At 31.0% G+C, this 14,279-nt stretch overlaps 1 protein-coding gene across 1 annotated transcript; it reads left to right on the forward strand.

Moving 5' to 3' along the window:
• Positions 1 to 2,481: 2,481 nt before the first annotated feature.
• Positions 2,482 to 3,441, forward strand: LOC117934303 (FAS1 domain-containing protein SELMODRAFT_448915-like). Its single transcript, XM_034855986.1, has one exon. It carries the CDS (start codon positions 2,534 to 2,536, stop codon positions 3,308 to 3,310), a length of 777 nt encoding a protein of 258 aa, XP_034711877.1. The 5' UTR covers positions 2,482 to 2,533; the 3' UTR covers positions 3,311 to 3,441.
• Positions 3,442 to 14,279: the final 10,838 nt, after the last annotated feature.

A 14,279-nucleotide genomic window follows, 5' to 3' on the forward strand; every position in this document is an offset into this window, starting at 1 on the left:
CTCTCTGAAAAAGTTCAAGTCAAATTTCTCAACTATTGTCCCCTTTATATAAAAAAAATGTATATAAAGATGACGATTTGGAAGAGGACTAAAAGTGTAAAGTAAGAAAGAAAATGAATTGGAAGATGATTCAAAGTGTAAAACAAATAGGAAAACGATTGGGGATTTGGAAAAAAGTGGGAAAGAAATATTTTTTTTTTGAAAAAAATAGGAAACTTCCTATTAAAATATTTCTTTGAAAAAAAAAATTTACTTCAAAACTCATCCCATTCACATGACAATGCATGTATGTGAAGTGTCTTGAAGTAGAAATAAAAAAATTATTGGATTAAATTACCACTAATTTAGTTTTCAAAATGAATAATAATAATAAAAAAATATCCTCTTATGGATAAGTTTCCCTAATCTCCAACTATAAAAAGAATAATAATAATTATCAATATTATTATTATTATTATTATTATTATTATCTTTTGATGAAAAAGAAAATTTGCTAAAATCAAGGAACTAAATCCCTTGAATTAAGCAAATAAAATTCAGGAATTTGAAATTTAAATTCTCTATCTTCACCTATAAATAGATGTGTCTTTTATCAAGAAGGGAGAAAAATTCAGCTTAAGGAGAAAATCCAAAGGTGACTTCAGAAAAAGAGAAAATCCAAAGGTGATGGGTCGCCCCCGTCCCAACCCCTCAAAATCCCAACCCTTCAAAATAATTTTCATCCCCGTCCCATTTAAAAAATTTAATGGCCCCGCCCCGTTTTAACTTCTTTTTTTCAATTTTTTTTAAATTACTTTTAAAATTTTTAATTATATTAAAATAAATATATTTTATAAATAATTAAATTATTGTATTTTTTATAAATTATTTTATTAACAATATTTTATTATTATTTATATATTAAAAATAGTAAAATTAATATAATTTTAAAATTTAAATTAAATTAATTTTATATATAATCGAGGCGGGGTGAGACGGGGCAATACCCGAACCCGCCCAGGGTTTAAAAAAAATTTTACAAACCCGTCCCAAACTCGTTTATTAAAATTGAACCCTGTCTCATTAGGGGCGGGGCGAGTACCCGAAAAAACCCGCTCCATTGTCATCCCTATCTGAAAGCCATCCCTATCTGAAAGCTTCATCAAATCTTTCTACAAGTTTTGTAAACAACAAAACTACTATACTCGTTCTTCGCCATTTAACGAGTTCATTCGGGAATAAGCCACTTATGAATTAGAGAGAAAATATTCTTTTGGAAAAAAATATTATTTTTGAGATTATACCCACGATATTTTTAATTTCAATAAATATTTTGTTCACATTATTTTCCTATTTATTTTGCTAATTTCACATGACCAAATTTACGAAATTTGTGCGTACACAGAGTACCAAGCTATAAAGTCCTCCTAGCTCAATTCCCGCTCCAATCGTCTTCACCGATTGTTGGTCCTATAGCATGCAAGCATCATTATTGAATATGATAAGGCAACGGGAATTGCGAACAAATTTGCTAATAGAAATCCGATTTATTATGAAAGAAGGAACACATAGCACATCATGCAATGTAAAATTGGCAAAATTGATGCTACCTACGAGTGTGCCAGTAATAATGGCTCCATTGGGTACATCCACAATTCGATTTGTAGCACAAGACTTCGTAGTCAATAAATTAGTAGAACAAACCGTATGATCTATAGCTCTAATGCATCCAACGCATTGCCAAAAACATGAGCATAGAAAGCTATACCTGAGAGATTACTCATAGTAGATGTACTACCAACATGATTAGCCACCGGTTGACCGGAGTGATGAAGGTATAGAGGATCATTTGGATTTTCGCATTTGTTGACCTCAAGCTTGGCTGAGTTTTGGGTTGTTTGGGTATCTTTTTCTGCCATGTGAGTTGGCTAGAAGAAAGAAGGATCGTTGTTGTATTTGAGAACATGAAAATTAATGTATTTTTGTCGTATATTTTATTCAATGAAAAGGAAGAATTTAAATCTTATTTAAAAACATAGAAAATATATTAAACATATTTTAGATTTATAAATGGACATTTATTTTACAAAACATCAAAGTACAATTTTCAAAAACTATGTTTTAGAAGTATTCTCGAAAGCAATTTTCAAATAGTATCTAATTTTGAGTTATAAGTCTTCACTACCCAAAAACAAATTTTTTTGTTATTGTGACAATTCTTTTCAAGAACATGACCAAGTATGAATAATGTGATCAAAATAAATAAAAATTGAGTAATAATATAATTAATACAATCATGGTATGAATAATATGATCATGATACGGAACTTTGGTAACCTAAAATATTCAAAGAAAAGTCCTATTACTTTTCATGCTAGATCTGTGAACAATAGTTGTTGAAGCAGCCCACAAGCATGTCCAAGCTAAACTCCACTTCACAACCCCAAAAACAACCCTACACTTTCCAAACAATAAGATCAACCACTAAAGTCTAGACCAAAAACCAAAAGAAAAAAACCCTCAATCACCCATCTCAAAATTATCCTAAATTCATATGGCAGTTCCCAACATCTTCTCAGCTCTTCTCATCATCATCATCTCCTCATCATCCTCAGCCACTTCCATGAAGAGTACTCCTCCAAGAAACCAAAACCTTATTATGGCCATTGAGGAGATGCAGAAGGCCAACTACTTCACCTTTGTAATGCTGATCAACATGTCCCCAATTGGCCTCTTTCTAGACAATGTCACCTTCCTCATGCCAAACGACCGGACTCTTTCGGAAACTATGATACCCGGTTATGCCGTATCCGAGTTCCTGAAGCGCCATGCAGTCCCCTCGCCACTCCTCATCGACCATCTTCTCCATATCCCAACTGGGTCTGTGCTCCCCAGCTTGGAACCTGGTTTTTCCCTTAAAGTTTCCAACCATGGCCGGCGGAACTTTTCTATGAACAATGTCAGGATCATCAGCCCTAACATCTGCTTTTCCGGGTATTCGATCCGATGCCATGGCGTTGACGGAGTGATGCAGAAGATGGTGGTGGAAGAGAAGGCTAACACTAGTAGTAGTAGTAGCAGTAGTAGGAGTAGGACTAGTACTAATTGTTCCTGTGATGGCTCATGTCACATGGCTGATCAGGCTGCTCCTCCTACCACCTCAATGCCGCCACTGCAGCTGCCTAGTGGGCTTGCCAGTGGCCTAAATCCACCGCCGCCATCTTCTGATAAGGTCGATCCTCAGAAATCTGGTTCATCTGGAGGGATATCTTGTGGGGGATTGTGGGAGCTTGTAGGGATGTCTTGCTGCATAATGTTGTTGATGCTTTGAGTTGGCTCTATTGTTGATGTTGAGACGCATACTTGAAAATTAAGGTCTTTTTTATTAAGAAATTTAGTGCCTAAATGCTTTTATTTTGAAAAAATAGGAGAGGTCGATTGTCTTGAATGTGTCGAAGAAGTATAGAATCAATTATTTTAGATCATGGAAATTATTTAAAAAAAAAAGAAAACCCATCACGAAAATTTTGTTGTTTGATTAATCGTCGTAAAATCACAAAGGATAGTGAAATTTCCTACTTAACTTCTTTTTTATTTTTTATTTTTTATAATTAAAAATAAAAGTTAAAGTCAAAATCATAATTTATAAAAATTTTATTAAATATAAATTAACTTTTTTTATAAGTCAAATTTTAGTTTCTATAAGATATCGTATTATATATATGCCCTTAAAATTGAACTTCGAAACTAATAAAATAATAGTTAATAACTTATTTGTATTTTGATTAAATCATCAAAATTAGGATGAAATTTTAAAATATGGAAAAATAGAAGAAAATGAAAGAGAGAGATAGAATTCTTATTATAGGTAATAAGTTAATTGGTAAAAAAAATGAAAATTTTAAATCACATATTCATAAAATAATAGGAAATTATTGCCCCATTTAAATTTATTTTTCTATGTTTGAGCATAATTTTAAGATTAATCAATAAATTGATATTAATTAGAGATGGTATGAAATTACTTTCCCAATATCAATTGATATACATTTAATCTTTGGCTTTAGAATATCCTCTCTTTTTTCCCCAAATATACATGTTCAAGTTTTTTTTTCCCTATTGCAACATGATTTTGTTAACATATTTTCTATAAAGTTGTTACATTTACCTTTTCGTAAGGTTGTAATTTGGATGGTTTAATTGGATTGATGACTAATTGAAGTCCAACTTGAATTAAGAAATAATCAACTCAATCTCAATCTTACACAATCTCTAACCGGAAATATTTAACTCAAGTCCAATCCAATTTCATTATTTTAAACTTGGGTTGATCGAGTTAAATTTGAGTTAGTTGGTCAAATTGATTGGGTTGCGTGTTTAAATATCTATTTATAGTGTTTTTTTTAATAAAAAAATCTTATATTTATACCAAAATTCAAATAGTAGATAAGATAATGGTTCAAAGGTTAAAAATAAACTTATATATCTTTTTTAAAAAAATGAAAAGTATATGATATAATCATAATTCAATATTTAAGCTCATGTTGTTTGGTCATGCCCCAACCAAAATTGATTGAGAAAATTTAATCTAAACTTAATCAAGTATTGAAAATATATGTACAAACTTGTTCAAATATTGGACCCAACATGTCCAACTTATGCAGGGATGGATACAATGAATAAATGTTTTTGATTTTATATAAACTTAGGAAATATATCATTAAATATATTCCTTTATCCATAATTAAAATTAAAAGGATGACTTTCATAAGATGATAAATAGTCCTTAATTTATAATTGATGATAATATATATATATAATTTTTCACATTTAAAATGAAATTAAATGGAATAATGAAAAATAAATTTAGTGCCTAAATGCTTTTATTTTGAAAAAATAGGAGAGTTCCTCTTGAATCTGTGGAAGAAGCAGAGAATCAATTATTTTAGATCATGGAAATTACTAAGAAAAGAAAAAAAAATAAAAACAAAACTCATCACGAAATTTTGTTGTTTGAATTGTCATAAAATCACAAAGAATAGTGAAATATGAACTTAACTTCTTTTTCTTTAATTGAAAATCAAAGTTAAAGTCAAAGTCATAATTTATAAAAAAATTTATTAAATATAAATTAACTTTTTATATAAGTCATCTTTTTTTTAATTGAAAATCAAAATTAAAGTCAAAGTCATAATTTATAAAAATTTATTAAATATAAATTAACTTTTTATATAAGTCATCGTATTATATATATATATATCTCAGTTTGAAACTAATAAAATAATATTTAATAACTTATTTGTATTTTGATTAAATCATCAAAATTAGGATGAAAATTTAAAAAATGGAAAAATGGAAGAAAATGAAAGAGTGATAGGATTCTTATAATAGGTAATAAGTTAATTGGTAAAAAAAAATGAAAATTTTAAATCTACATATTCAAATAAAATATGATAAAATAATAGGTAATTCTTGCCCCATTTAAATTTATTTTTCTATATTTGAGCATAATTTTAAGATTAATCAAGAAATTGATATTAATTAGAGATGGTATGAAATTACTTTTCCAATATCAATTGATATAAAAGTACTCTACATTTAATCTTTGGCTGTAGAACATCTTTTTTTTTTTCCCCCTAATATACTTGTTCAAGTTTTTTTCCCTCTTGCAACATGATTTTGTTAACATATTTTCTATAAACTTGTTACATTTACCTTTTTGTAAGGTTGCAATTTGGATGGTTTAATTGAGTTGATAACTAATCGAAATCCAACTTGAATTAAGAAATGATTAGCTGAATCTCAATCCAACCCAACCTCAAACCATAAATATTTAACCCAAGCTCAATCCAACTTTATTTTTTTAAACTTGAGTTGATCGAGTTAAATTCAAGTTAGTCAGTCAAGTTGATTGGATTGCATGTTTAAAAATCTATTTATAGTGATTTTTTTATAAAAAAAAATGATATAATTATACCAAAATTTAAATAGTAAATAAAATAATGGTACAAAGGTAAAAATAAACTTATATATCTTTTTTAAAAAATGAAAAGCATATGATATAATCATAATTCAATATTTAAGCTCATGTTGTTTGGTCATGCCCAACCCAAATTGATTGAGAAAATTTAAGGGGAAATCATGTAATCATACATCAACTTAAAAAAAAAAATGAGATTTTAGAACTTTACTTTTTTCCTTTTTAATTTTAGTGTAAAATGGGAAAAAATATTGTCTATTCATGCACTCCAATAGTACTTTTAAATTTGTTCCACAATTACCCTCAAAAGTAAATGACAAAGTACACACCAAAATAATACCACATGTTAACAAGTACATGTCTTATTTATTTTTATTATTTATCTCACATCAGTATATCTCCCTTACCACTTGCCACGTTTCCACTTTTTTTTTTTTCCTCTTGTACCACCATAATCCATTATCACCTATTATAGTTATTATTATTATTATTATTATTATTTCCTTTACATTCTTTCAAATATGCCCGTGCATTTTCTCATAAAACTTCTTTAATTTTTTTTTACTCTCTAATTTCTTCATATTTATTGATTTTAATTATTTTTTTGACATATTAAACTTAAAATGATAATATATAATAAATAATTAATATAACAAATTAAATAAAAACAAAATATACAATTGACAAAAATGAAAATATTATCCCACAAATAATATATTCTATGATTTTAAATATTAATTATAATAATACATTTTATAAATTAAGGTTTAAATTAAAAATTCTATTTTATCATTTAGAAGTTTATGATATAAGATTTTTTATATTAATATAAAACAAAATATTTATTTATTTTGTAAATTATATCACATGTAAAAGTAAAAATATCTTTGTAATGTTATTTTATTATTTACATTATTTTTCTTATAATTTTTATTTTAAATTTATCATATCAAAATCATAATAAGTGGTGGTGCTTTTATCATTTTTCTTATAATTTATAACTTGATTGTGGATCTAACTTTTTTTTTGGTTAAAATATTTAATTTTTAATTAAAATAAAATATTAAAGAAAATATATTTTTCATAAAAAAATATATGTAACCTTTTATATTAATTTCATAAAAAAAAATAGGTACATCTTTAAAAGAAATAGGTAAATTCATGCTTAGAGGAACTGGAAACACTATCATACTTATCATGGTATATATATTCCTTTAGGACCCTCGATAAGAAATTAGAGATCATCGCCCACCCCAAAAGGAACTTTGGAACCCTAAGTACATCCATTCTAAGAGGAACCAAGACCTCTATCTCCATTCCCATGGTTCATATATTCCTTTGGGGACCCTCGAGAAGGAATTAGAGGTTATTCCCCACCCTGGAATGGACATTGGAACCCAAGGTACATCCTAAAGATAATTTGATACATCTTTTATAAAATTTGGTATATATTTCATAAAATTTGGCACATCCTTAAAACAATTTGGTACATCCAATCCATGAGCTACCATGACCTCTATACTATTACCCATGGTTTGTTTATTTCTTTAGGGATTTTAGGAAGTAATTTGAGGTCGTTCCCTACTTTGAAACGAACTTTGGAACCATATGTACATCCTTAAGGAAATTTGGTACATTGTTAAGAAATTTTGGTACATCCAATCCTCGGGCTATCGAGACCCCTATCTATCTTCTCATGGTCCATATTATCATTTGAGGACCCTCAGGTAGTGATTGAAGGTCATTCTCCACCTCGAAATGAACTTTGACACTCTTGTCACATTCTTTACAAAATTTGATACATCATTTACCAAATTTGGTACATCCTTCATAAAATTTGGTACATCATTCAACAAATTTGGTACATCCTTAAAAATATTTGGTACATACAATCCTTGAACTTTTGAAACCTCTATCTTATTACCCATGGTCCATTTATTCATTTAGGGATCTTTGGGAAGTGATTGGAGGTTGTTCCCTACTCCGAAATGAACTTTGGAACCCTAGGTACATTTTTGAGAAAATTTGATACATCTGACCCTTGAGCTAACGGGACACCTATCTCTATTTCCATGGTCCATTTCTTCCTTTGTAGATCCTTGGGAAGTGATTAGAGGTTGTTCCCCACCTCAGAATGGACTTTGGCAACCTTGGTAAGTCATTTACAAAATTTGGTACATCTTTCACAAAATTTGGTACATCCTTAAAAAAAAATTAGTATATCCAATCCTTGAGCTACCGGGACCCCTATATTATTAACCATGGTCCGTTCATTCTTTTAAGGATCTTCGGAAAGTGATTGGAGGTTGTTCCCTACTTTGAAATAGACTTTGGAACCCTAGGTACCTTAAGAAAATTTGATACCTCAAATCCTTGAGCTAACAAAACACCTATCTTCCTTCCCATGGTCCATTTATTCCTTTGGACAACTTTAAGAAGTGATTGGAGGTCGTTCCCCACTTCGAAACGAAATTTGGTACATTCTTTATAAAATTTGGTACATCCTTTACAAAATTTGGTACATCCAATCCTTGAGCTATCAAAACCTCTATTTTTTTTTACCTATGGTCCGTTTATTCTTTTAGGAATCTTTGAGAAGTGATTGGAGGTTGTTCTCTACTTTGAAACAGACTTTGGAACCCTAGATACATCTTTGAGAAAATTTGATACATCCAATCCTTAAGCTAACGGGACACCTATCTCCTTTCCCATGGTCCATTTCTTCATTTGAAGAGCCTTAAGAAGTGATTAGAGGTCGTTCCCCACTTCAAAATGGACTTTGGCCCCTTTGGTACATCATTTACAAAATTAGGTACATCTTTCACAAAATTTGGTACATCCTTAAAAAAAATTTGATACATTCAATCCTTGAGCTATCGAGACCCCTATTTTATTACCCATGGTATGTTTATTCTTGTAGGGATATTTGGGAAGTGATTAGATATACCAAATTTTCTTAAGAATGTACCTAGGGTTCCAAACCTCATTTCGAAATAGGGAATGACCTCCAATCACTTCCCAAATATCCCTAAAGGAATAAACAAACCATGGGTAATAAGATAGGGGTCCCAGTAGCTCAAATATTGGATATACCAAAATTTTTTTTAAGAATATACCAAATTTTGTAAATGATGTACCAAAGGGGCCAAAGTTCGTTCCAAAGTGGGGAACGACCTCCAATCACTTCCTAAGGCTGTCCCAAAAAGTAAATGGACAATGGGAAGGAAGATAAGTGTCCTGTTAGCTCAAGGATTGGATGTATCAAATTTTCTTAATGATGTATCTAAGGTTTCAAAGTCTATTTTGAAGTAGGAAATGACCTCCAATCACTTTCCAAAGATCCTTAAAGGAATAAACGGACCATGGGTAATAAGATAGAGGTCTCGGTAGCTCAAGGATTGGATGTACCAAATTTTTTTAAGGATGTACCAAACTTTATAAAAGATATACCAAATTTTGTAAAGGATGTACCAAGGGTGCCAAAGTCTATTCCGAGATAGGAAATGACCTCCAATCACTTCTCGAAGGTCTCCTAAGGAAGAAATGGACCATGGAAAGGAATATAGGAGTCCCGTTAGCTCAAGGATTGGATGTATCAAATTTTCTCAATGATGCACCTAGAGTTCCAAAGTCCATTTCGGAGTAGGGAATGACTTCCAATCACTTTTCAAATATCCTTAAAGGAATAAACGGACCATGGGTAATAAAATAGGAGTCTTGGTAGATCAAAGATTAGATATACCAAATTTTTGGTATAGAGATTCAACTAGTACCATTTTATAATGCAAATTGAAATTTATGTGAATGAAATAAAATATACTAGTTAGTTTCCTATAATGAGCTAAATAAAAAAATTAGTTAAAAATAAAAAGATAATATAAAATAAAATGATAATATAGATTTAAAATAAAAAATAAATTAAAAATGAACAATTAAAAATTTTTAAAAATGATAAATTTTTTTTAAAAAAAAAACTTTCAAAAAAATCTATGATTTTAAATCAACAAGGAATCATTTCTATCGCTTATTTCATATGAACGTCAAGGGCCAACCTTTCAAGTTATCAACATGCCTCCATTTGCCTTACTGCCCAACCCACACCTCAAAGCTAGTCATCCTAAAGGCATGCCTCTGACAGAGAGTCATGCCTATCTTTTTCCTACTGCACACAGCTTAACAAAATAAGTTTTTCACCCACATTCATGCGTCTTCCATGAAGGTTGTGCTCTTAGGTTGACTAGTGCACATAGCCTACCAATATCATGGTTTCAGCAATAGGTTTGCCTCTAAAATCAAGGGTGTGCCCCTAGTTTGCATACTGCATATAGTATACCAAAATAATGTTATCATACCTATGGGCATGCCTATGCAACGAATGGTGCACCCCTACTTTGCCTTCTGCATGTAGCATAGTAATATAATGTCATTCACATATAGGCATGCCTTTCTAACGGAAGGTGCGCCCCTAGATTGCTTTCTACACATAACATACCAAACTAATATTATTGTATAGAATAAATTCCATTGATTTTAAGGGTATAGTGTAAATGTTCGAATGCCTTCCCATGGTGTTAATGGGTCAACCTCCCTTTTACCAACCCTTCACATAGCACGAAGCCAATCCCCACATCAAGGATTTGGTACATCTTTCATTAAATTTGGTACATTTGATCCTATTGCTTCTGGGACCTTTATCTAAACATGGATGGTCCATGATTTCATTTTGGAACCCATAAGGAAGTGATTGGCAGTCAATCTCCACCTCATAACGCACTTTGGAACGCTTGGTACATCCTTCACAAATTTTGGTACATCTGATCCTTTTGTTTCCGGGACCCCCATCTGAACATGGATGGTCTATAATTTCATTTTGGAACCCATAAGGAAGTGATTGGGGGTCGATCCCCACCTCAGAATGCACTTTGGAACGCTTGGTACATCCTTCACAAAATTTGGTACATGCGATCCTATTGTTTCCGAGTCCCCCATCTGAACGTGAATGGTACATGATTTCATTTTGGAACCCATAAGGAAGTGATTGGGGGCCGATCCCCACCTCGAAATGCACTTTGGAACCCTTGATACATCCTTCATAAAATTTGGTACATCATTCATTAAATTTGGTACATCTGATCCTATTGTTTCCGAGACTCCCATCTAAACATGGATGGTCCATGATTTCATTTTGGAACTTATAAGGAAGTGATTGGAGGTCGATCCCCACCTCGGAATACAATTTGGAATGTTTGGTACATCATTTACTAAATTTGGTAAATCCTTCATTAAATTTGGTACATCCGATCCTATTGTTTCTGAGTCCCCCATCTGAACATGGATGGTACATGATTTCATTTTGGAACCCATAAGGAAGTGATTGGGGGCCGATCCCCACCTCGAAACGCACTTTGGAAACCTTGGTACATCCTTCACAAAATTTGGTACATCTTTCATTAAATTTGGTACATCTTATCCTATTGTTTCCGGGACCCCCATCTGAACATGGATGGTCCATGATTTCAGTTTGGAACCCATGAGAAAGTGATTGGGGGCCTATCCCCACTTTGGAACGCACTATGGAACGCTTGGTACATCCTTTACAAAATTTGGTACATCCTTAATTAAATTTGGTACATCTTATCCTATTATTTCCTGGACCCTTATCTGAACATAGATGGTCCATGATTTCATTTTGGAACCCATAAGGAAGTGATTGGGGGCTGATCCCTACCTCGGAACACAATTTGGAACCCTTGGTACGTCCTTTGTTAAATTTGGTACATCCAATTTTATTGCTTCTGAGACTCCCATTTGAACATGGATGATCCATGATTTCATTTAGCAACCCATAAGGAAGCGATTGAGGGTCGATCCCCACCTCGGAAAGCAGTTTGGAACTCTTGGTACATCCTTCATTAAATTTGGTACATCTGATTCTATTGTTTCTGGGTCCCCCATCTGAACATGAATGGTACATGATTTCATTTTGGAACCCATGAGGAAGTGATTGGGGGTCGATCTCTACCTCGGAACGCACTTTGGAACCCTTGGTATATCATTCACAAAATTTGGTACATTATGAAAGATGTACCAAATTTTATAAAAGATGTGCCAAATTTTGTAAATGATGTACCAATGTTGCCAAAGTCCGTTATGAGGTGGGGAACAACCTTTAATAGCTTCCCGACGGTCTCCAAATGAAGAAATGGACTATGAAAATGGAGATAAGTGTCTCGTTAGCTCAATGATTGGATGTATCAAATTTTCTCAATAATGTACCTAGGGTTCCAAAGTCCATTTTGGAATAGGGAACGATCTCCAATCACTTCCCAAAGATCCCTAAAGGAATAAATGGATCATGGGTAATAAGATAAAGGTTTCAATAGCTCAAGGATTGTATGTACCAAATATTTTTAAGGATGTACCAAGAGTGCCAAAGTTCATTCCGATGTGGTGAATGACCTTCAATCACTTCCTAAGGGTCCTCAAAGGATAATATGGACCATGGGAAGATAGATAGGGGTCTCAATAGTCCAAGGATTGGATGTACCAAAATTTCTTAATGATGTACCAAATTTCCTTAAAGATGTACCTAGGGTTCCAAAGTTTGTTTCAAAGTAGGGAACAACCTCTAATTACAATCCTAAAGATCCCGAAAGAAATAAACGAATCACGGGTAATAATATAGAGGTCCTGGTAGCTCATGGATTAGATGTACAATATTGTTTTAAGGATGTGTCAAATTTTATGAAATATGTACCAAATTGTATTTAGGATGTACCTTAGGTTCCAATGTCCGTTTTAGGGTGGTGAATAACCTCTAATATTTTCATTTTTGTCCATTATATATTTTGTTATATTAATTATTTATTATATATTATTATTTTAAGTTTAATATGTCAAAAAAATAATTAAAATCAATAAATATAGAGAAATTAGAGAGTAAAAATAAATTAAAATTAAAGAAGTTTTATGTGAAAATACACGAACATATTAAAAAGAATATAAAGGAAAAAGAGAAAAATATTAATAAAAACTATAATAGGTGATAATGGATTATGATAGTAGGAGAGGAAAAAAAAATGGGAGCGTGACAAGTGGTAAGGGAGATATATTGATGTGAGAGATGTGAGAGAAATAATACAAATAAATGATACATGTACTTGTCAATAGGTGATATTAAATTGGTGTGTACTTTGTTCTTTATTTTTGAGGGTAATTGTGGAACAAATTTGAAAGCACTAATGGAGTGCATGAATAGACAATATTTTTTCTCATTTTACACTAAAATTAAAAAGGAAAAAGTAAAATTCCAAAATCTCATATTTTTTGTAGTTGGTGTGCGGTTACATGATTTCCCAAAATTTAATTTAAACTCAATCAAATATTAAAAATGTTTGTACAAACTTGTTCAAATATTGGACCCGACCTGTCCAACTTATATCGTGATGGATACCATGAATAAATGTTTTTGATTTTATATAAACTTTGGGAATATATTATTAAATATATTCCTTTTTCCAAAATTAAAATTAAAAGGATGACTTTCATAAGATGATAAATAGTCCTTAATTTATAATTGGTGATAATATATATATAATTTTTCACACTTAAAAAGAAATTAAATGGAATAATGAATAATAAATTTAAGTTTTTTTTTTAAAAAAAAATAGTAAGATGATAAATGAAAAGTCAATTCACAAAATGTAAATTAAATATATCATTAAATAAAAGGACTTCATTCTTGGAATGGAAAAAGTTTTTGGTTAGCGTATTAATTTGGAGAAAAATTAATAGGCTCGAGTACTATTTCTTTCCACGCGCCCTTCCATTCATACGTCCACTTATATCTCGCCATCACACTCTTCTAAACCCAACTTTGCATTCTCCACCATACGTGTACTCCACGCGCAATGAGTGAGAATGGTACTAACATTTGTAAACAAAATTTTGGGAAAACATTTTTTTTCAAAAAAAAAAAACATAAATATATACTTTAACAAATTCTTTCCCTTAAAGATTTGAGCTTAAAATATTAATTCTTTTCTAAATTTTCTCAAAATATGAGTGAAATTTTTGTCATTTACAATTTTTTTTAAAGAAAAAAGTCTCTTGGAAGAAAAAAACAAATGTTACTTATTTTATAAATATTTTAATAATGGGGAAATAATTATGATAAAAGGTGGCATCACGTGGACTATTCTCCATCTTATGATATTTTTTATAAAAAAAAATCAAATTCCATCGTAGGGTCCCAAATATAGAGTAATATTCAATCTCAATCACCAGCTCAGCTATTGACCGTTGGATAAATTTCATTTTC

Source organism: Vitis riparia, chromosome 16 (assembly GCF_004353265.1).
Source record: "Vitis riparia cultivar Riparia Gloire de Montpellier isolate 1030 chromosome 16, EGFV_Vit.rip_1.0, whole genome shotgun sequence".
NCBI classification, from domain to species: Eukaryota; Viridiplantae; Streptophyta; class Magnoliopsida; order Vitales; family Vitaceae; genus Vitis; species Vitis riparia.

Coding starts and splice junctions, on each gene's coding strand:
- LOC117934303 (XM_034855986.1), top strand. CDS start 2,534: ATGGCAGTTCCCAACATCTTCTCAGCTCTTCTCATCATCATCATCTCC.